Consider the following 23,399-nt stretch of genomic DNA (forward strand, 5'->3'; position numbering starts at 1 on the left):
AAATGTCCCTATGACCCTTCAGCCCTTCCTCCTTTCTGAGGCTCTGTGCTTTGCTCTGTGTCTCAGGCGAAAGGCATCCAGTATAGTGTTCTGTCGGCTGCAGGCACGCAGCACAGCACTGCGCAGGCATTAATAGTGATTCTTCTGTTTCCTCCTGTCTCCAGCTACCTCTGAAGAGGTCTCTGTATCTCTCCTCTGCCTCAATCCCAGCCCACCCAGCCCCCAGCAGTGAAGCTTGGGTTGGGGTCATTCTGCATCCTCTGTAGGTGATCCCCATGACCCAACCCATCTAGTGGCAATGGCAGAGAGCCCCCTCGCCTCCACTGTGACCCCGCTCCTGCCTGTCCTCCAAGGACTCCCAGTCTGCCCATCAGCCCCCAACCCTCGGGGCTGACTTCGGTGTAGGTCTAGGTCACCTGGTCTTACAGAGCGTGGTTGTGATGCAGGGTGAGCTCCCTGCACCTTCTGGACCCCCGACCCTCCTGGGGCCTCCCCCAACTCACCTCAGTGTAGGCCTGGGTCACCTGCTCGTACAGGGCCTGGTGGTGATGCACAGCGAGCTCCAGGCCCTGCATGTCTGCTGGCAGTCCTCCGTCACTGCACATTTTGCACCAGGCATCCACCCCCGACAGAAACTGAAACGGCCCAGTGCCCGGCGGTCAGCGGGAGCCATCCACGGCCTCCCTGCCCTCATCGGCCCTGCCCTGGACTGCCTCGGCCTCCCTGCCCTCAGCCTCCCTGATCTGGACTGCCTTGGCCTCCCTGCCCTTGTCCTCTCTACCCTCAGCCACTGCCTCCCTGCCCTCAGCGTTCCTGTTCTGGGCCGAGGCATAGACCCCTTAGCCCCCACCCTCGGCCTCCCTGCCTTTGTTCACCCCCACCTTGGGCCATGACCTTGACTCCTTGCCCTCGGCCTCCCTGCCTTGGGCCACGGACTTGGCCTCCCTGTCCCCCTGCCCTCAGCTACCCCCCCTTTAAACTCCCCCAACCTTGGGTCGTGGCCTCGGCCTCCCTGCCCTCAGCCTCCCTGCTGGGGCCCTCCGTGCTCTGAGCCCTCCCACTTCCTGATCTTCACCAAGCCTGGAATTCCCCAACTCTCTGCCAGACCACTGTGTCTCTGCCTTCATATCTGCAAAAACAAGAATGGCTCCTCCTCCTCTTCCTCTGCCTCCTCCACCATCCTTTCTTCCTCCTCTTCTTCCTCCTCCTTCTCATCCTTCCCCATCTTTCTCCTCCACCCACCTCCTCTGCCCTCTTCCTCCTCTCTCGCTCCTTCTCCCAACCACTTCTTCCTCCTCCTCCTCCTCCACCATCCTTTTCCTCCTACTGTTCTTCCTTCACAGTCCTTTGCTCCTCTTCTTCCCCCACCACCATGCTTCCTCCTCTTCTTCCCCCTCCTCCACTCCCCCCGCCCCGGCCTCACCCGCTCCTTCATAGCCCCATCCTCTCCCCCAGGCTACTCCTCCCCCTCCAGGAAGCCCTCCCAGTGGGCAGCACCTGCTCAGCTTTCTGGTGGAAGACAGCAGACATGGCCAGGATGGTGCTGCGCTCGTCCAGCGCAGCAGCGAAGCTCTTCCACTCCTGGTCCAACTGTCCGGAGATCTGCTTCATCTGTTGCGCAGCATAGTGGCCGCTCTCGGCCAGGCGCGATGCCACCGACACAATGCGGTTGATGTTCACATATGCATTCTGCAGGACCGACCCGTCCACCCCTCATCAGCGCTGGCTCGTTGGGACCGCTGGCCAGGACCACGGCGCCAGAACGAGCACTGCAGACTCACCACTGCTGCCCTCAAGGAGCTCACGGTCAACTTGGCTTTTTTTTAACGATACTTGTTAAATGCTATGTATCAGACACTGAACTCAGCACTGGGGTAGATACAAGGTAATCAGGTTGGACACAGTACCTGTCCCATGTGGGGCTCACAGTCTTAATCCCCATTTTATAGACGAGGGAACTGAGGCTCAGAGAAGTGAAGTGACTTGCCCAAGTTCACACAGTAGACAAGAGGCAGGACTAGAAACCAGGTCCTTCTGACTCCCAGGCCTGTGCTCTATCCACTAGGCCACACTGCTTCTCGTTTCTCAGTCTACTATGTGCAGAGAGCCGGATTGAGCACTTGGGAGGAGTTAGCAGACACCATTTCCACCCTCAAGGAGCTGACAGACTATTGTGTGCGGAGCACTGTGCTGAGCTCTTGGGAGAGTACAACAGAGTTAGTAGACATGATCACTGCCTTCAAGGATCTTACGGTCTTCTCTGTGCAGAGCGCTGTACTGAACAGTTGGGAGAGTCCAATAGAGTTAGTATACATAGTCCTTACCCTCAAGGAGCTTACATTCTACTGTGTACAGAGCAATGTCCTGAGATTTGGGGAGAGGTCATGAGTTAGTAAACAGGATCCCTGCTCTCAAGAAGCTGACAGCATGTCCTCCCGTGTCCCCCAGCCCCCTGGTCCCTTCACCCTGACCTCCACGCTCCTTGCCCTCCCCACCCTCCCCACTCCACCCAGGCCCCAGCGCCCCAGCTTGCCCTGGCCACATCCTCACCATGGAGTTCATGGTGAAGTGGTTGTGCAAGGTTCGCAGATCCAGTGCGTGCTGGTGGCTGACGCCGATCTCTGTGTGGCTTTGCAGAAACAGCGCCTTGTTGTGGCTGATCCAGTCGAACATCTGGGGGCAGAGTCGGGGGCAGAGCAGGGGGCCGTGAGGGGCTGTGAGGGACCGCAGGTCCGGAGCCTCATGGCACCGACGCTGGGCAGTCACCCACGCAATCACAATCCCAAGGTCCGCGTGTGGGCAGGGGCAGCATAGAGGAGGGGGAGAGGGTGGCACTGGGGACGGGCAGGATTGGGGAGGGGGTGTTCCAGGGAAGGGCTGGCATGTGGGAGTAGGTGGTGGTGGCACAGGGGAGAGGTGGCATAGCTTCCCCCTCAACCCCTGCACAACCAATGTAAACTTGTGGGTAGGGGCAGGAACTAGCAGAGGATTGGGCTGGTGGAGGCAGGGGGTGGGGCTGGCAGGGGTGAAGGGGCTAACGGGGGTGGGGGCCACAGCTCAGGGCCGATGGGCGAGTATCCTCTGAAACCTAGAGAGAAGCTCACCCATCCGGGTACAGGACCAACAGAATGGAGGCCGAGGATTGCCCCAACAGCATCTCTGCCCCTCAGTGAGGCAGGCAGGGGGGAGGGGGAGAGGAGGAGGAGGAGGAGGAGGAGGCATCGCCTAGATGTTCTGGTTCCTCTCATCCTTGCCCCGTCTACTGGGTGCCTCCATTTCCCCATCTGTCCATCCATCCATCCATCCATCCATCCGTTCCCTGTCTATTCCCCATCAATCCCCCTGTCTGTCCATCCTCCAGTTCCTCCAACCCCTCTGCCTCCACCAAAATCATTAGGCTGAGGTTTCTTCTCCTTCTCCTCCTCCTCCTCCCTCTTCCTCCATCCTTCCCTTCCTTCTCCCCTTCTCCTCTTCCTTCTCCCCCTCCTCCCTCCCTGCCTCCTCCTCCTCCTCTCTGCCTCTTGCTCCTCCCTCCTCTTCCTCTCTCCTCTTCCTCATCCCTCTCTGCTCCTCCTTCCTCCTCATCCCTGCCCCTCCCCCCCGCCGCTTTCCCCTCCCTCCCTGCCTGCCCTAAAATCCTGCTCCACTTTAGCTGGGCAGGAGGGGAGGGAGGACAATGACAGGGACAACCAGGCCCAGGCCCTTGGGATCCTCCAGGGCTAATGAGCATGGCTAAGACTGAGCAAGAAGGAAGGATGTGCGTATGTATGTGCATACATATGTGTAAGCTGGTGCACGCCTGAATGTGCATTTGAAGGTAAATGTAAAAAAAGATCTCAGGCTCGCAGCTCTCTGGCCCTGGTCTCCTTGCTCATGCTGCTCCCCTAGCCTGGATTTCCTGCCCTCTCTTCCTCCTTCCACATATCCAATGGACCCTAACTCTCTTCGCATTTGTCCCCTCACTCACGTTGCTCCCCCAGCCTGGATCCCTCTCCCTCCACACATCCGACAGACCCCAGCCCTCCACGCTCCCCCTTGCTTCCCCTGTTCCCCTAGGCTGGATCTCCCTTCTGCCTTCTGCACATCCGCCAGACCTCCCCACCTCCCAAGCCTTCCCTGGTTAACCTCCCAGCATCGCAAGATGCCTCACTCCAACAGCTGCCCTAGCACCCATGTCCTTGCACCTGTTCTCTGCACTTATGAACACAGTTGTTCAAGTTTGGGAACAGCATGGCCTGAAATAACCCAGGTCTGGGAGTCTTGGGACCTGAGTTCTCATCCCAGTTCCATCACCTGCCTGCCGTGTGACTTTAGGTAAGTCACTTCACTTCTCTGTGCCTTAGTTCTCTCATCTGCAAATTGAGGATTCCATACCTGTTCTCCCTCCTTAGACTGTGAGACTCATGTGGAACCTGATTATCCTGCATCTACTCCAGTTCTTAGCACTGTATTTGACACATAGAAAGCGCTTATAAATACCACAATTATTGTTATTACTTCATTCAGTCATTCATTTTTATTTAGCGCTTACTGTGTGCAAAGCACCGTACTAAGCACTTGGGGGAGTACAACAACAAACAGACATATTCCCTGCCCACAACGAGCTCACAGTCTAGATGGGGAGAGACAGACATTAATATGCATAAATAAATGAATGAAAACATACATAAATTACAAATATATACATAAGTGCTGCAGGACTGGGAGGGAGGATGAATGAAGAGAGCAAGTCAAGGTGACACAGAAGGGAGTGGAAGAAGAGGAGGGGAAGGCTAGTCAAGGAAGGCTTCTTGGAGGAGATGTGCCTTCATTAAAGCTTTGAAGTAGACGAGAGCAATTATCTGTCTGATATGAGCAGGGAAGGTGTTCCAGGCCAGAGGGAGGATGTGGGCGAGAGGTCGGTGATTAGATAGATAAGGTCAACGTACAGAGATAAGATTAGCATTAGAGGAATGAAATGTGAGAGCTGGGTTGTAGTAGCAAAGTTGTGACAGTCAGGTAGGAGGAAGCAAGGTGACTGAGAGCTTTAAAGCCAATGGTGAGGAGTTTTTGTTTGATGTGGAGGTGGATGGGCAACAACTGGAATTTCTTGAGGAGTTGGGAAACACGGTCTGGACGTTTTTGAAGGAAAATGATCCAGGCAGCAGAGTGGAGTGGGGAGAGACAGGAGGCAGGGAGGTCAGCAAAAAGGCTGACATTTGCAGCTCCTGGTGCTTTCTCTTTTGTCTCTCACTCTTGAAGAAGCTTTTGTTTATAAAGAGCTTCTCCTTCCTCCAAGGGGATGTGTCCCGCTGATCAAATCTAAATATCAGTTGTCCATCTCCCACCCCCCATTAGATTGTGAGCTCTCCGGTGGCAGAGGTGTCCTCCTTCTTTTACTGTATTTTCCTAAGCGTGTAATAGTTGGAGTAGCAGCAGCAGCATTCAGTATAGTGCTCTGCATTCAGTTTTAGGTGCTCAAACTACTATTACTACAGATGAGGAAACTGAGACCTGAAGAGGCTCCCTGGCTTACCCTGGTCACGCAGCAGGCCAGGGGCAGAGCTGGGCCTCTAAGCCAGGTATCCTGACTCCCAGCTCCATGCTCTTTCCTCTGGGCTGCACTACCTGTTCTTGATTCTATTTAGTTGCCATTGTTTTTACCAGATGTTCTTCCCCTTGACTCTATTGCCATTGTTCTTGTCTGTCTGTCTCCCCCGATTAGACTGTAAGCCCGTCAAATGGCAGGGACTGTCTCTATCTGTTGCCAACTTGTTCATTTCAAGCGCTTAGTACAGTGCTCTGCACATAGTAAGCGCTCAATAAATACTATTGAATGACTATTGAATACCTGTTGTCCCCATTTAATATGTGGGGAACCTGGAGGCCCAAAGAGGTTCGGTGGACGGCACAAGTCACCCAGCAGGCTGGGAGCAGTGCTGGGACTGGAAATCAGGGCTCCCACTCCCAGCCCAGGTTCAATTCCGCAGTCCCTCTCAGCTCCACACCCTTCCCTCACTGCCCCCCAGCCCGATGGCCATAGTCAGATATACCCTCGCTCCTGCCACGGAGCCCCATCCCCGTCCCTGTCTGCCCACCACCCCCCCTCAGCTCCATCCCCTCATCCGGCCCCGCTCCCAGCCCCGGCCCCATCATCTCGCTGTCCGGCACTGTTGCCCGCGGGTCCGGCGCCCTCCCACCTTCTCGGCGTCCTGCTCGAAGAGCCTGAGCTGGAAGCACTGGTCGAGTTTGAGCTTGCGCACATGCCACATCTGGTGCAGGTGCTGGCGGGTGGAGTGCAGCCTGTCCAGGAGGCTGGTCACCTTGGGCACGAGGCTCTGGAAGTCAGCGCTGCCCGGCAGGCCGTTGCGGCCGGAGAAGCCGTCGCTGCAGCGGATGCACTGCAGCAGCCTCTGGCCCTCGCGGTCCAGCTCCTCCACGGGCGCCCGGAGCACCTTCTTCTTCAGCTGGGCGTGCTCATCGATGAGGCGCCGGGAGCCCTCCACGTCCACGGGGAACTCCTTGCGCGCCAGCATCTCCTGCAGGTCCTCCAGGCGCGCCAGCAGGTGCACGGCGCTGTGGAAGAACGCCTCCAGAGCCCCCCGCAGGTCGATCCACGCCTCGTGGTTGTAGTCCAGCGAGCCATCGAACTCGTCCGTCAGCTGCGACGGGTCCACCAGCTTAGCCAGCCCCTCCACGGACACCATGTTCGTCTGCGCCGCCGGTGAGGTGAGGGGAACGGCAGGCACAGGGGAGATCCGAGCGGGGGAAGACTGTCAGCTCATTGCGGGCAGGGAATGTGTCTTTTCTAATTATATTGCACTCTACTAAGCACTTAGTATAGTGCTTTGCACACAGTAAGCGCTCAACAGTAGTAACAATAATAATTGCGGCATTTGTTAAGCACTTACTATGTGCCAGGCACTGTACTAAGCGCTTGGGTGAAGACAAGCAAATCAGGTCAGATACAGTCCCTGTCCCACATGAAGATCACAGTCTCAATCCCCATTTTACAGATGATGAAACTGAGGCACAGAGAAGTGAAGTGACTTGCGCAAGGTCACACGCAGACGAGTGGTGAAGCCGGGATTAGAACACACCACCTTCTCGCTCCCAGGCCCGCGCTCTATCCACTACACCACACTGCTCAATAAGAACGATTGAATGAATGAATGAAAGTGGCAGAGGTCAGGGGGTGAGCTAGGGTAGCACTGAGGCTGGGGCCCCCCCGAGGAGCCTTGGGGCCTCACCCGGCTCTGCCGTCGCCCCCATGGCGCTTCCGTTGGCATAGGGTCACCTGAACCCCCAGGGGTTCAGCCCAAGACCGCGAGACAACCCCCATCCACTGCACCCTCCGGCTCTGCCCGGAATGCCCCCGCTGGGCTCAAGGTGGAGAGGAGGAGGTGTGCGGGGGAGAGAGGCCACGTCAATTCCTGCAGCCTGATTTTGGGGGTGGGGAGTGGAGATCACTGGAGACCATCTCGTCCAGCCCCCTGCAACTGCCCTGACTCCCTTCCCTGCAGCTTGATTTTGGGGCCAGGGAGTGGGAATCACTGGAGGCCACCTCATCCATCCCTCTCCACCTGCCTTGACTTCCTTCCCTCCTTCCCCATTCCCTGCAGAGCTCACCTCCTCCAGGAGGCCTTCCCAGACTGAGCCCCCCTTTCCCTCTGCTCCCACTCCCCTCCCCTCCCCTCAGCACCGTGCTCATTTGTACATTTTATTTATTACCCTATTAATTTTGTTAATGAGGTGTGTATCTCCTTGATTCTATTTATCTTGATGATGTTGTCTTGTTTTTGTTTTGTTCTCTTTTGCCTTGCTGTCTGTCTCCCCTATTTAGACTGTGAGCCCGTCAGTGGGCGGGGATTGTCTCTATCTGTTGCCAAACTGTACATTCCAAGCGCATAGTACAGTGCTCTGCACATTGTAAGAGCTCAATAAATACTACTGAATGAATGAATGAATGCTCAGGTCTCCCTGAGCGGGCAAGGTGGAGTCAGTCAAGACACCCTGGAGCTTCTCTGTGATCCTGAACTTACCCTGGGGCACTGACCATCCAGGAGGCAGCAGGTGGCCTGGGCTCTCCTGCCCAGTTACCCTGTCACTGTGTCCCAGTCCCCCAAATCTCCTGCACCTCTGAGGAGGAGAGAGGAGGCTTGCAGGGGTGGGGTGTGGAGGCCAACAGGTCCCCAGGTCTGCAGGGGTTGGAGGTGGAAGGGCACAGGTTGGAGAAGCAGCATGGCCTAGTGGAAAGAGCACAGGCCTGGACTTCAGAGGATGAGGTCTCTAATGCTGGTTCTGCCATGTGTCTTGGGCAAGTCACTTAATTTCTCTGTGCCTCAATTCCCTCATCTGTAAAATGGAGATTAAGAGTGTGAGCCCCATGTGGGGCAGGGACTGTGTCCAACCTGATTACCTTGTATCTACTCCAGCACTCAGTACAGAGCCTGGCACATCGTAAGCCCTTAACTAATACCGCAATCATTACTATTATTAACAGGTGCTGGAGAAGCAAGGGTCCCTGGGCCTGCAGGAATCAGGGGATGGAGAGGCACTGGTTCCTAGGCCCACAGCGGGGAGGTGTTGGGGCTTGTTGCAGTGTAGCTCAGTGGAAAGAGCCTGGGCTTCGGAGTCAGAAGCCATGGGTTTGACTTCCGGCTCTGCCACTTGTCAGCTGTGTGACTGTGGGCAAGTCACTTAACTTCTCTGTGCCTCAGTTACCTCATCTGTAAAATGGGGATTGACTGTGAGCCTCACCTGGGACAACCTGATTACCCTGTATCTACCCCAGTGCTTAGAACAGTGCTCTGCACATAGTAAGTGCTTAACAAATACCAACATTATTATTATTATGTTTCCCTGGAGTTGGGGCTGGGGGGAAGATGATGAGGGGGGTGGGGTCTCACCTCAAAGGTGAACTTGGAGCTGCCGAAGTTGGTCTTCTGCTTCTGCCAGAAGTTGTCGGGCTTGATGAGCAGCGCGCTGTGGATGGCGGCCGGGAAGACTTCCTGCAGGGTCTTCAGCAGGGGCTTGATCAGCTCCCACTTGGACCCACGCATGTCGATGATCACCGTGAAGCCACGCTTCGACACATCCTCGCTGCCAGCGTGCACCCGCAGCGTGGCAGGGACACGGCGGGGACATGGCCGGGACACAGTGGGACACGATGGGGACAGTTAGGGTCGGCCACCCCGCCCCCATGCTCCCTCCCAGAACTTTTCCATATCGAGGGGCAGGAAATTCATCCTGACCTTCACTCTGGAGGGAGCCAGGGCAGGCACAGACCAACCCACCCACCTGTACCCCCACCCGACCACGCATGCAGCCACCCCAAAACTCACCCAGTCACCTCTACGGCCAGCCACCCATTCATCCATCTACCCATCCACCCAGCTATCTACATACCAAGCCACACCTCTACTCACCCACCTAGCCACCCCTCCACCCACCCACCTATCCATCCATCTACCCAGCCAGCCAACTCCCCATCCACCCACCAAGCCACACCTTCACCCACCCAGCCACCCTTAACCCAACCCAGTCACCCACCCTTCCACCCACCAAGCCACACCTCCACCCAGCCATCCAGCCACCCAGCCAAACCTAAACCCACGCACACAGCCACCCATCCATCTACCCAGCCAACCCACCAAGCTACACCTCCACCCACCCACCAGCCACCCCTACACCCATCCAGCCAGCCACCAGCCATCTACCCATCCACTTATCACATCAGCCACCCACCCAGCCATCTATCCATCCACCCAGCCACCCAACATTCTACTTACTCACTCACCAACCCACACCTCCACCCACCTATTAACCCCTCCACCCATTCACCTACCCACCCAGTGCTCTTCTGCCCAGCCAAGCATGAAAGAGCCTATTCCCTGGACACCAGGGGTCCCCTCTCTCATATGGGCTTGGGGTCTTTGCAGAGGCCAGCCAGCAGGTGAAGGACCATACTGAGTCTGGAGCCACCTTGTTGCCCCCTGCCAACCCTGAGCTTCCAGGAGGCTTCTGGGTGGGTAGCTCCCAGAACCGTGGCTGTGGACCCCCAGAATAGTGGTCAGAAACCCTCAGGACAATGGCTGGGGACCCCCAAAACAGTAACTGTGGACCCTAGAACCAATGGCCTGGACCCCCTAAACAGTGGCTGTGGACATCCAAAATATGTGGTGTGGCCAGGGACCCCCAGGCCAGTATCCAGGGAGCCCTCAGAATGATGACCATGAATCCTCAGGCCATAGTCGAGGAACCCCCAGAACAGGACCATGGATATCCAGAACAGGGCTGTGGACACCCAGACCACATGATGTGCCCAGTAATCCCCAGAACTGCCACCGTGGACTCCCAGACCAGGCCTCCTCCAAGACCCCTGCCCTGACTGTCCCCCTACCAGCCCATCCCCCTGTACCTGGGCACGCTGGCCAGATAGGTGACGAGCTTACTCAGGTCTTCCTGCCGGATCCGGTCGTGATTGCCCCGGGCCGGGAAGGTGAGGATGGGGCCACCTCGCTTGTCCCGGCCGCCTGCAGGGGGAGAGCTGTCAGGGTGACCTGGACCGAAGCCCCCTCATTCCCAGAAGCTCCAGGTGGAGTGGTCCTGCGGCGACAGACCACACCCCACGCCCCTCCCCCACCACCTCCCCTGCATCACCTACCTCACAGCCTCACCTCTCTCCTCTCTGGAGACAACTTCCACTTCTCCCTCTCCAGCCCCGACCTCTCATCTCACCTACAAACCTGCCTCTCCTCCTACCTCCAGAGCTTCTCCACCTGAATATCCTGCCACAACCGCAAATTTAAAATGGCCAACGTGGAACTTATTTTTCTTTATGATATTTAAGTGCTTACTCTGTGCCAGGCACTGTACAAAGCACTGGGGTGGGTACAAGCTAATCAGATTAGACACAGTCCCTGTCCCACAACGGGCTCATGGTCTTAATCACCATTTTAAAGATGAAGGAACTGAGGGACAGAGAAGTTAAGTAATAATAATAATGTTTAGTATTTATTAAGCACTTACTATGTGCCAGGCACTGTACTGAGCACTAGGAAGGGTACAAAGAAATCACGTTAGACACAGTCCCTGTCCTGCATAGGGCTCCAGTCTTTAACCCCCATTTTACAGATGAGGTAACTGAGGCACAGAGAAGTGAAGTGACTTGCCCAAGGCTACACAGAAGATTAGGGGCAGAGCTGGGACTATAACCCATGAACTTTTGACTCCCAGGCCCGTGCTCTATCCATTATGCCATGCTACTTCCCAGGTAGCAGAGTTGTGATTAGAACCCAGGCCCGTGCTCTTTCTGCCAGACCATGGAACTTCTGATCTTCCTTTCCAAACTCACTCCTCCTTGAAACTTTCTGATCTCAACCAAAAACACTGCCTGCAACTTCAGTGTGACCCTCAGCTTCTCCCTGTCTTTCTTTCTTATTTGGTTTTAATGGTATTTTTTAAGCACTTACCTCATGCCAGGCACTGTACTAAGCACTGGGGTAGATATAAGCTAATCAGCTAGGACACAGTCCATCTCCCATGTGGGGCTCACAATTTTCATCCCCCTTCCAAAGATGAGAACACTGAGGCACAGGGAAGTGCAGGGACTTACCCAAGATCACACAACAGATAAATGGCAGAGGCGGAATTAGAACCCAGGCCCTTCTGACACAGAGGCCCTGGCTCTATCCACTAGGCAACGCTGCTACCCACCAAGTGTCACATTCAATCAACTGCTCACTCACCAACTTGGACACACACTCGATCCCAACATCTCTAGTCATTGTACAGTCTCTACCCTCATCAACTCAAAAATCCCTCCATCCAGCTACAACATCCTCACCTGCCTTCTCTCTCACACACCCCTTCCCTGCAAATCTGTCATGTTTCCCCACAGAGACCTCTGATCCTTTGATCCCATCCAATTTTCTCAAGTCATCATCAAGCAATCAATTGTTCATTCATTCAATAGTTTTTATTGAGCGCTTACTATGTGCAGAGCACTGTACTAAGCGCTTGGGATGAACAAGTCGGCAACAGATAGAGACGGTCCCTGCCGTTTGACGGGCTTACGGTCTAATCGGGGGAGATGGACAGACAAGAACAATGGCAATAAATAGAGTCAAGGGGAAGAACATCTCGTAAAAACAATGGCAACTAAATAGAATCGAGGCGATGTACAATTCATTAACAAAATAAATAGGGTAATGAAAATATATACAGTTGAGCGGACGAGTACAGTGCTGTGGGGATGGGAAGGGAGAGGTGGAGGAGCAGAGGGAAAGGGGGAAAAAGAGGGTTTAGCTGCGGAGAGGTAAAGGGGGGGTGGCAGAGGGAGTAGAGGGAGAAGAGGAGCTCAGTCTGGGAAGGCCTCTTGGAGGAGGTGAGTTTTAAGTAGGGTTTTGAAGAGGGAAAGAGAATCAGTTTGGCAGAGGTGAGGAGGGAGGACGTTCCGGGACCGCGGGAGGACGTGACCCAGGGGTCGACGGCGGGATAGGTGAGACCGAGGGACGGTGAGGAGGTGGGCGGCGGAGGAGTGGAGCGTGCGGGGTGGGTGGTAGAAAGAGAGAAGGGAGGAGAGGTAGGAAGGGGCAAGGTGATGGAGAGCCTCGAAGCCTAGAGTGAGGAGTTTTTGTTTGGAGCGGAGGTCGATAGGCAACCACTGCAGTTGTTTAAGATGGGGAGTGACAGGCCCAGATCGTTTCTGCAGGAAGATGAGCCGGGCAGCGGAGTGAAGAATAGACCGGAGCGGGGCGAGAGAGGAGGAAGGGAGGTCAGAGAGAAGGCTGACACAGTAGTCTAGCCGGGATATAACGAGAGCCCGTAGCAGTAAGGTAGCCGTTTGGGTGGAGAGGAAAGGGCGGATCTTGGCGATATTGTAGAGGTGAAACCGGCAGGTCTTGGTAACGGATAGGATGTGTGGGGTGAACGAGAGAGACGAGTCAAGGATGACACCGAGATTGAGGGCCCGAGAGACGGGAAGGACGGTCGTGCCATCGACGGTGATAGAGAAGTCTGGGAGAGGACTGGGTTTGGGAGGGAAGATGAGGAGCTCAGTCTCGCTCATGTTGAGTTTTAGGTGACGGGCCGACATCCAGGTGGAGACGTCCCGGAGGCAGGAGGAGATGCGAGCCTGAAGGGAGGGGGAGAGGACAGGGGCGGAGATGTAGATCTGCGTGTCATCTGTGTAGAGATGGTAGTCAAAGCCGTGAGAGCGAATGAGTTCACCGAGGGAGTGAGTGTAAATGGAGAACAGAAGAGGGCCAAGAACTGACCCTTGAGGAACTCCAACAGTTAAAGGATGGGAGGGGGAGGAGGCTCCAGCGAAGGAGACCGAGAATGACCGGCCAGAGAGGTAAGAGGAGAACCAGGAGAGGACAGAGTCCGTGAAGCCAAGGTGAGATAAGGTATGGAGGAGGAGGGGATGGTCGACAGTGTCAAAGGCAGCAGAGAGGTCAAGGAGGATTAGAATGGAGTAGGAGCCATTGGATTTGGCAAGAAGGAGGTCATGGGTGACCTTAGAGAGAGCAGTCTCGGTAGAGTGGAGGGGACGGAAGCCAGATTGGAGGGGGTCTAGGAGAGAATGGGAGTTAAGGAGTTAAATTGTATTTATCGTATTGATCTATTTATCACTGAGAAGCAGTGTTGCTTAGTGGAAAGAGTCGGAGCTTGCATTTCAGAGGTCATGCGTTCTAATCCCGGCTCCACCATTTATTAGCTGTGTCACTTTGGGAAGTCACTTAACTTCTCTGTGCCTCAGTCACCTCATCTGTAAAATGGGGATTAAAACTGTGACCCCCTCACGTGGGACAAGCTGATTACTTTGTTTCTACCCCAGTGCTTAGAACAGTGCTTGGCACATATTAAGGCTTAATACTATAATAATAATTTATTATTATTGTTATTTATTGATAGCTTACTGTGTGCAAGACATTGTACAAAGCGCTTGGGAGAGTATGACACATCACCAGACACATTCTCTGCCCACACAGAGTTTACAATCTAGAAGGGGAGATAGACATTAATATAAATGAATATATTACAGATATAATAATAATAATGATGATGGTATTTGTTAAGTGCTTACTATGTGCCAGGCACTGTTCTAAGCACCAGGATAGATGCCTGTTTACTTGTTTTGTTTTGTTGTGTGTCTCCCCCCTTCTAGACTATGAGCCTGTTTTTGGGTGGGGATTGTCTCTATTTGTTGCTGAAGTGTACTTTCCAAGCACTTAGTACAGTGCTCTGCACACAGTAAGTGCTCAATAAATATGATTGAATGAATGAAAGGTAATCAGGTTGGATACAGGCCCTGCCCCACATGGGGCTTGCAATCTTATCCTCATTTTACAGATGAGGGACTGGGGCCAGAGAAGTGAAGTGACTTGCCTAAGGTCACAGAGCAGACAAGTGGCAGAGTAGGAATTAGAACTCATGACCTTCTGACTCCCAGGCCCAGGCTCTATCCAATATGGCATGCTTTTTTCTCTGTACATAGTGCTGTGGGGCTGGGAGTGGGGATGAATCAAGAGAACAAGTCAGAGCAACGCAGAAGGGAGTGGGAAAACAGGAAATGAAGGCTGACACAGGGAAGGCCTCTTAGAGGAGAAGTGCCTTCAATAATGCTTTGAAGGAGAGGAGTGTAATTGTCTGTTGGATATGAAAAGGAAGGGCGTTCCAGGCCAGAGGCAGAATTTGGGCAAGAGGTCGGCAGTGGGATAGAAGAGATAGAGGTACAGTGAGTAAATTGCCATTAGAGAAGTGCAGTGTGCTGGCTGGGTTGTAGTAGAAGAGTAGCAAGGTGAGCTAGGAGGTGGCAAGGTGATCAAGTGCTTGAAAGCTGATGGTAAGGAGTTTCTGGTTGATGTGAAGTTGGATGGGCAATCACTGTAGTTTCTTGGAGAAAAATGATCTGGGTAGCAGAGTGAAGTGTGGAGTAGAACTGGGAGAGACAGAAGGCGGAGAGGTCAACAAAGGAAACTGATACAGTAATCAAGGCAGGATCCGATAAGTGCTTGGATTAACATGGTAACTGTTTGGCTGGAGAGGAAAGGATGGATTTTAGTGATGCTGTGAAGGTTGAACTGACAGGATTTAGTGATGGATTGAATATGTGGGTTGGATGAGAGACAAGACTCAAGGACAATGCCAAAGTTAAGGACTTGTGAGATAGAAAGGATGGTGGTGCTGTCTACAGTGATGGGAAAGTCAAAGGGAGGATAGGGTTTGTGTGGGAAGATGAGGAGTTCTGTTTTGGACATGTTAAGTTTAAGGTGACAGTGGGACATCCAAGTAGGCCGGAGGCAGGCCTTGAAGGCAGGAGGAAATGCAAAACTGCAGAGGGGGTGAGAGACCAGAGGAGGAAATATAGATCTGGGAATCATCTGCATAGAGGTGGTAGCTGAAGCCATGGCAGCGAATGAGTTCTCCAAAGGAGTGGGTGTAGATGGGGAATAGAAGGGGACCCAGATTTGAAACTCGAGGGACTCCCACACATAGGGGGTAGGAGGCAGAGGAGAAGCCTATGAAAGAGACTGAGAAGAAGCAGCCAGAGAGAGAGTTAGAAGAAGAACCAGGAGAGGATTGTCATGCCCCATTTAGCCTCCATACCCAAAATACTTTTCCTTGAGGACTAAGTTGATACCCTCAACAACACCTTCTCTACTGAACTCAACTCACTTGCTCCCCTATGCCTTTATCAATCTCATTCCACTAACCCACAACCCTGGATCACCTGCACAGTTCTCTTGTGCTCCCACACACAAGCCGCAGAGCACTGCTGGCAGAAATCTAGATAACAGGCTAACTTCATCCAACTCAAACTCATTCTCGTGGGCAATAGCTCTGCCCTCTCCTCCACCTGGCAACATTATTTCTCCATCTATTTTGACGCACAGGACCGTTGTCCTCATCAGTTGTTCCAGACATTTAATTCCCTCCTCCAACCCCCTGCCCCCTGCTCCCTTCCACCCCTTGCCCTTAAGGACCTGCCCACCTACTTTATTGAGAAAATTGGAGCCATGACGCATCATCTCCATAATGCCTGCCCTGCTCCTCTCCTCCTGCCCTTTCTTTGACTCTCCCATTTTTCCCAACAGTATTTCAAGAGGAGATTCCTTGCCTCCTCTTAAAATCTACCCACTCCACCTGCGCTTCTGACCCCATCCCTTCGCACTTTACCGAAACACTTTCCCCCTCCTTTCTTCCCTCCCTGATTGCCATCTTGAACCACTCACTCCCCAAGGGATTTTTCCCCACTGTTTTCAAACATGTTCATTAATGTCTCCCCTTTCCTAAAAAAACCCTCCCTTGACCCCATGGCTCTTTCCAATTATGGCCCCTTCTCCCTCCTACCATTCCTCTCCAAACTCCTTGAGCAAGTTTTCTACATCCACTGTCTACAGTTCTCCTCCAATTCTCTCCTTGACTCCCTCCAATCTGGCTTCTGCCCCCTTCACTCCACAGAAACAGCTCTCTCAGAGATCACAAATGATCTACTTCTTGCCAGATCCAATGGCCTCTAATCCATCTTAATCCTCCTCGACCCTTCAGCTGCCTTCAACACTGTGGACCAACCCCTTCTCCTGGAAACATTATCCAACCTCGGCTTCACTACCATGGTCTTCTCCTGCCTTCTCCTTCTATTTCTCTGGGCACTCATTTTCAGTTTTATTCACAGGCTTCTCCTCTGCCTCTCACCCCCTAACTGTAGAGGTCCCTCAAGGTTCAGTTATGGGTCGTCTTCTATTCTCCATTTACACCCACTCCCTTGGAGAACTTATTCACTCCCATATCTGTGCAGACAATTCCAAAATCTCCCTCTCCAGCCCTGATCTCTCTCCTTCTCTGCAGTCTTGTATTTCCTCCTGCTTGCAGGACATCGCTACTTGAATGTCCCGCCAACACCTCACCTCTAACACTTCAGACTCATCTTCCTACCCAAAACTTGCCTCACCCTGACTTTCCCATCACTGTAGATAACACCACTATCCTCTCTGTCTCACAAACCAATCACCTTGGCATTATCCTCGACTCATCTCTTTCATTCCACCCACATATTCAGTGTCATCAAATCTTGTCAGTTCACCCTTCACAGCATTGCTAAAATCTGCCCTTTCCTCTCTAGCCAAACTGCTACCATGCTGATCCAAGCATTTATCCTTTCCTGCCTCGGTTTACTGCATCAAGTTCCTCGCTGACCTCTCTGCCTCCTGCCTTTTCCTTCTCCAGTCCATACTTCACTCTGATGCCCACATCATTGTTCTACATAAACGATCAGTCCATCTCTTCCCACCCCTCAAGAACCTCCTGTGGTTGTCTGTTTATTGCTTTTAAATTGTCTTGTTTTTGACCGTCTGTCTCCCCTGATTAGACTGTAAGCCCATTAATGGGCAGGGATTGTTCTCTATGTGTTGCCGAATTGTACATTCCAAGTGCTTAGTACAGTGCTCTGCACATAGTAAGCACTCAATAAATACTATTGAATGAATGAATCTCCACACCAAACAGAAACCCCTCACCATTGGATTTAAAGCACTTAATCACTTTGCCCCCTCCTAACTCACCTCACTACTCTCCTCCTACATCTCAGCCCTCTCCCTTCACTTCTCTAATGCCAACCTTCTCACTGTGCCTTGATCTCATCTGTCTCACTGCCAACCTCTTGCCCATATTCTGCTTCTGACCCGGACCATCCTCCCTCTTCCTGACAAACGATCACTCTCCCCACCTTCAAAACCTTATTAAAAGCACATCTCCTCCAAGAGGTCTTCCCCGACTAGGCCCTCTTTTCAATCTCCCTTCTGCATCGTCCTTGCCCTTGAACCTGCATCCTATCTTCACCCTTCGCTCAGCCCTATGGCACTTAATAATTGTATTTGTTAAGCAATTACTATGTGCCAAGCACTGTTCTAAGCACTGGGGTAGATACAAGGTAATTAGGTTGTCCCACACAGGACTCACAGTCTTCATTCCCATTTTCCAGATGAGATAACTGACCCACAGAGAAGTTAAGTGACTTGCTCAAAGTCACACAGCTGAGAAGTGGTGGAACCGGGGTTAGAACCCACGACCTCTGACTCCCAAGCCTGTGTTCTTGCCACTAAGCCACGCTGCTTCTCTATGCACATAACCATCATTTATTCATTTATACTCATGTCTGTCTCCCCCTCTAGATATCTGTCTCCCCCTCTAGACTGTAAGCTCATTGTGGGCAGGGAACTTGTCTACCCACTCTATTTGACTGTACTCTCCCAAGCATTTAGTACAGTGCTCTTTACACAGTAAGTGCTCAATAAATACGATGGATTGATTGAATGATCGCCAAATCATGCTGTTCTTCCTGCATAATATCTCCCAGATACATTCCTTCCTCTTCACTCCAACATCTGCCTCCATCCTAGCTCAAACCCCTGTCATTTTAATGGTTAGACTAGTGCGTTGGCTTCCTCCATGGCCTCCCTGCCTCCAGCCTCTCCCCCTGCGGTCTTCCATCGGCACCGCTGCAGCACGGATAATCTCTGGGAAGAGCTGCCCTTCCCATGTCTCTCCCTATCCTCAGGACCTTCTCCTGGTTTCCTTCGTCCCCCAGCACCTCGACAACACGGGCTCCTCCCCACCATCTCTCGGGCTCTCGGAGGCCCCTCTGTCCTCTCCACCATCCCCCAGCCTATTTCCACTCTCCCCAGCCAGCTGCCCTGCTCTCTCACCTCTCCCACCTCTGTCCCTTTGCTCATACTCCTCCCAAACCCTGGACCTCTCTCTTCCCCTCCCCATAGCAGACAGACCCCAGCTCTCTCTGCTTTTAAAACCCTCCTGAAACCCCAATGCCTCCAGGGAGCCTTTCCCGGATAGTTTCCAACTCCCTGAGTAGTTCCAGGCCATCACCATCCCCTAGCGGTTCAGTAGTAATAATAATTACAGTATTTGTTAAGCGCTTACTATGTGCCAGGCACTGTACTAAGCGCTGGGGTGGATACTAGTTTAGCAGGTTGGACACAGTCCCTATCCCACATGAGGCTCAGAGTCCTAATCCCCATTTTACAGGGGAGGGAACTGAGGCCCAGAGAAGTGAAGTGACTTGTCCAAGGTCACCCAGCAGGTGAGTGGTTGAGCTGAGATTAGAACCCATGACCTTTTGAGTTCCAGCCCCATGCTCTATCCCCTATGCCATGCTACTGCAGTACAGTACTCATCCTTGGCTCTTGCATATCTCTGTGAACATCATACCTCAGAGCGCTCAGTACAGTCTGTTGCCCTCTGTAAACACCAGCCTTGTATCTGTTACTGCTGCTGCCACCTCCTTCCTCTGCCCACACAGCCACCTCCCCCCAACCCAACATTTTCTTTTCTCTCACCTGTCACCTCCAAACTAATCCACTGAAGAGTCATCCAGTCCAGCCTCCTGACTCAGAGCTAATGACCCCCGACCACTCAGGACAAGTGGAGAGGAGTCCTGTGGTGAAAACTCTGTCCCCGCCCCTCCCTCTCCCATCCCTCAAAGTATTGTACTTTCCCAAGCACTTAGTACGGTGCTCTGCATATGAAGTGCTCATAAATACGATTGAATGAAAAATGCAGGGAAGTTCATCCTGGAGTCTGCCCACACTCTCTCCTGCTGCAGTTAGCCAGCCCCCACCCCGACCCACTCCCCGGTGGACACTCACTTTCATTCATTCATTCAATAGTATTTGTTGAGCATTTATTGTGTGCAGAGCACTGTACAAAGCCCTTGGAAAGTACAATTCAGCAACAGAGACAATCCCTGCCCACAACGGTCTCATAGTCTAGAAGGGGGGAGGCAGACAACAAAATAAGTAAACAGGCATCAATAGCATCAATATAAATGAATAGAATTATAGATATATACATATCATTAATAAAATAAATAGAACTATAAAAATGTACGTATATACACACTCACCAGACACGAAGGCCACTTTCTCCTTCAGGATGGGCAGCACGTCTGCAGCTTTCAGACTGTCATTCCGAAAAGACCCTGGAGGTAGGAGGTGGACAGCGGCCTGAGTCAGCAGGTGCCCCTCCCACCTCCTCGAAGCCCCATCCCTTCAAACCAAGCCCCTCCACCAAACCACAACTCGCCTCTTCCCCCTCCAAGCCTCCAAGCCACCTCCCCCACCCATCCCTCCAGAGAGCCGAGCAGATTCTTCCCACCCCATTCCCTCTCAATCAATCAATCAATTAGGAGAAGCAGTGTGGCCAGTGGTTAGAGTGTGAGCCTGGTAATCGGAAGGACTTGGGTTCTAATCCTCACTCTACCACTTATATAGTGGGTGACCTTGGATACTTAACTTCTCTGTGTTTCCGTTACCTCTCCTATAAAATAGAGAGTAAGACTGTTAGCTTCTCATGGGACAGAGACTGGGTCCAATCTGAACTCTCTAGACTGTAAACTAGTTGTGTGCAGAGAATGTGTCTGTTTATTTATAAATAAATTTATTTTGTACTCTTCCAAACGCTTAGTTACTGTCATCTGCTCATAGTAAGCAGTCAATGAATGCAATCGAAGAAATTAATGAATAATCTTGTATAAATGATCAATGACTGGTACATAGTAAGCACTTAACAAATACCATTAAAAAATCAATAAACGGCATTTATTGAGCATTTACTATGTGAAGAACATTGTACCAAACACTTGGGAGACTACAAAACCACAGAATTAGCAGACACATTTCCTGCCCATAATCAATCAATCAACCAATGCTATTTATTGGGCGCTTACTATTTGACACTCCTCCACCAAGATTTGGCCCCGCCCCCCCCGGTTATCCTTCTTGGCTGTGTGACCCCGAACACGTTGCTCCCTGTCTCTGTGCAGGGAAGTGAGGGGGAACCAGGTGAAAGCTGGCCGGGCTGGGGGGGGTGGGGGAAGGGGTGGTGGGAGGGGCCCATCATGTGACCCCCCTCCCCTTCAGTAGCTGCTCCAGGCTAGCAAGGGGAGGCAGAGGCCTGCCTGGGCCACCCAGCTGCACCAGCCCGTCGGAGCCCTCGCACCCTGAGCTGCAACTTCGATTGCAATGCACTGCGACATGCTCCTCACACTGCCCCACAGACATGCAGCTCACACTGCAAACATATTCTCACACAATACCCCTCTATTGTGAAGCAGCATGGCTTAGTGGAGAGAGCCCGGGCCTAGGAGTCAGAGGACCTGGGTTCTAATTCCACATCTGCCACTTGTCTGCTGTGTGACCTTGGGCAAATCATTTAATTTCTCTGGGCCTCAGTGACCTCATCTGTAAAATGGGGATTAAGACTGTGAGCCCCATAGGGGACAGGGACTGTGTCCAACCTGATTAACGTGTATCTACCCCAGCTCTTAGAACAGTACTTGGCACATAATCAGCACTTAACAAGTACCATAATTATTATTATTATCCCTCTCTAATTTCCTACTCTAGCCCAGCTCATACACTCCACTCTCCTAGTGCCAGTACTCACTGTGCCCCAATCTCATCTATCTCACCGCCGACCCCATTCCCACATCCTTCCTTTATCCTGGAATTCCTTCCCCTTCCACCACCACTCTCTCCACCTTCAAAGCATTATTAAGGTCACATCTCCTCCAAGAGGCCTTCTCAGCCCTCATTTCCCCAGCTTGCTCTCCTTTCTGCGTCATCTATACACTTGGATCTGTGACTTTGGACATTTGATATTTGCCCCACCCCCAACTCCACAGCACTTATTTACATATTATTAAAGTATACATTATAAATTCCTTATTTATAGTAACAACTGTCTCCCCTGCTAGACTGTAAGCTCATTATGGGCAGGGAACATGTCTACTAATTCTGTTGTACTATACTCTCCCAAGCGCTTAGTTACAGTGCGCTGCACATAATAAGCACTCAATAAGTTTGATTGATACACACACACTAACACACACACATAAACACACACAAACATACTAACAGGCACACAAATTACATATACATGTACAACTCCTGCCCACCCTTAAATTCAAAAATATACATTGCTCATGCATGGAAACACTCACAAACACACTCTCCATACTTTTTTTATCGCATTTGTTAAGCGTTTACTCTGTGCCAGGGACTGTACTAAATGCTGAGGAAGAGACAAGCTAATCAGGTCAGGCAAAATCCATGGCCCACAAGAGGCTCATAGCTTTAATCCCCATTTTACCAATGAGGAAACTGAGGCACAGAGAATTTAAGTACCTTAAGTACATTCACGTGAATTTACTTAGTTCCTCACACATTCATACAAAATTCTCACTGCCCCCACACACAAACATAGATGCACCAACACACTCAATTCCTAAAGGTCCACACACCCTTCCGGCATCCAGAAACTTTCTCCTACCCCGACCCTGCCTCAATCCATCACAGCTCTCCCAATCAGGCAATCAATAGTATTTATTATTATTATTATTATTATTATTGCTATCAATAACAATAATAGTAATCCTGGTATTCATTAAGCACTTACTATGTGCCAAGCACTGAGCTAAGCACTGGAATAGATACAAGATTAAGTTGGACACAGTCCCTGTCCCAAGTCTGCTGTGCCTGTCCCTTGCCTGCTGTATGACTTTGGGCAAGTCACTTATAATAATGTTGGTATTTGTTAAGCGCTTACTATGTGAAGAGCACTGTTCTAAGCATTGAGTAGATACAGGGTAATCAGGTTGTCCCACGTGAGGTTCACAGTTAATCCCCATTTTACAGATGAGGTAACTGAGGCACAGAGAAGTTAAATGACTTGCCCACAGTCACACAGCTGTCAAGTGGCAGAGCAGGGATCTGCTCTCACACTGCAAACATATTCTCACACGATACCCCTCTATTGTGAAGCAGCATGGCTTAGTGGAGAGAGCCCGGGCCTAGGAGTCAGAGGACCTGGGTTCTAATTCCACATCTGCCACTTGTCTGCTGTGTGACCTTGGGCAAATCATTTAATTTCTCTGGGCCTCAGTGACCTCATCTGTAAAATGGGGATTAAGACTGTGAGCCCCATAGGGGACAGGGACTGTGTCCAACCTGATTTGCAGTGTGAGAGTGGCAGAGCACTTATCTTCTCTGTGCCTCAGTTACCTCATCTGTAAAATGGGGATTAAGAATGTGAGCTTAATGTGGGACAGGGACTGGGTCCATCCGCTTGTATCTACCCCAGATCTTAGTACGGTACCTGGTACATAGTTGTACTTAACAAATATCACAATTATTATTATTATTATTGAATCTCCATTTTACAGTTGAGGAAACTGAGACAGCGAAGTGAAGTGAATGGACCAATATCACACAGTGGGCTAGGGGCACACAGGTCTTGTGACTCCCCAGCCCACACTGTTGCCTGCTGTCACATTTCACAAAGCTTGGCTCTCAGGTCCACCAGCCAGGAGAAATGAAAGGTCGCTGGCTGCTCCTCTC

General features: G+C 51.9%; 1 protein-coding gene across 2 annotated transcripts in view; it reads right to left on the reverse strand.

Annotated features, from left to right (window-relative positions):
• The window catches only part of KALRN (kalirin RhoGEF kinase), a 139,040-nt gene extending 128,558 nt beyond the window's left edge, over positions 1-10,482 (reverse strand). For both annotated transcript variants that reach the window (XM_039913606.1, XM_039913607.1), the window contains exons 1-6: positions 10,400-10,482; positions 8,889-9,081; positions 6,180-6,692; positions 2,551-2,673; positions 1,498-1,689; positions 504-635 (exon numbers count right to left, since the gene is read on the reverse strand). In XM_039913606.1, coding sequence (XP_039769540.1) covers positions 504-635; positions 1,498-1,689; positions 2,551-2,673; positions 6,180-6,692; positions 8,889-9,041 — 1,113 coding nt within the window. In that variant the 5' untranslated portion in view covers positions 9,042-9,081; positions 10,400-10,482. The remainder of the gene's footprint in view (positions 1-503; positions 636-1,497; positions 1,690-2,550; positions 2,674-6,179; positions 6,693-8,888; positions 9,082-10,399) is intronic.
• Between the last annotated feature and the right edge of the window lie 12,917 nt (positions 10,483-23,399).

The sequence above is a fragment of the Ornithorhynchus anatinus genome, chromosome 1 (assembly GCF_004115215.2).
Source record: "Ornithorhynchus anatinus isolate Pmale09 chromosome 1, mOrnAna1.pri.v4, whole genome shotgun sequence".
NCBI classification, from domain to species: domain Eukaryota; kingdom Metazoa; phylum Chordata; class Mammalia; order Monotremata; family Ornithorhynchidae; genus Ornithorhynchus; species Ornithorhynchus anatinus.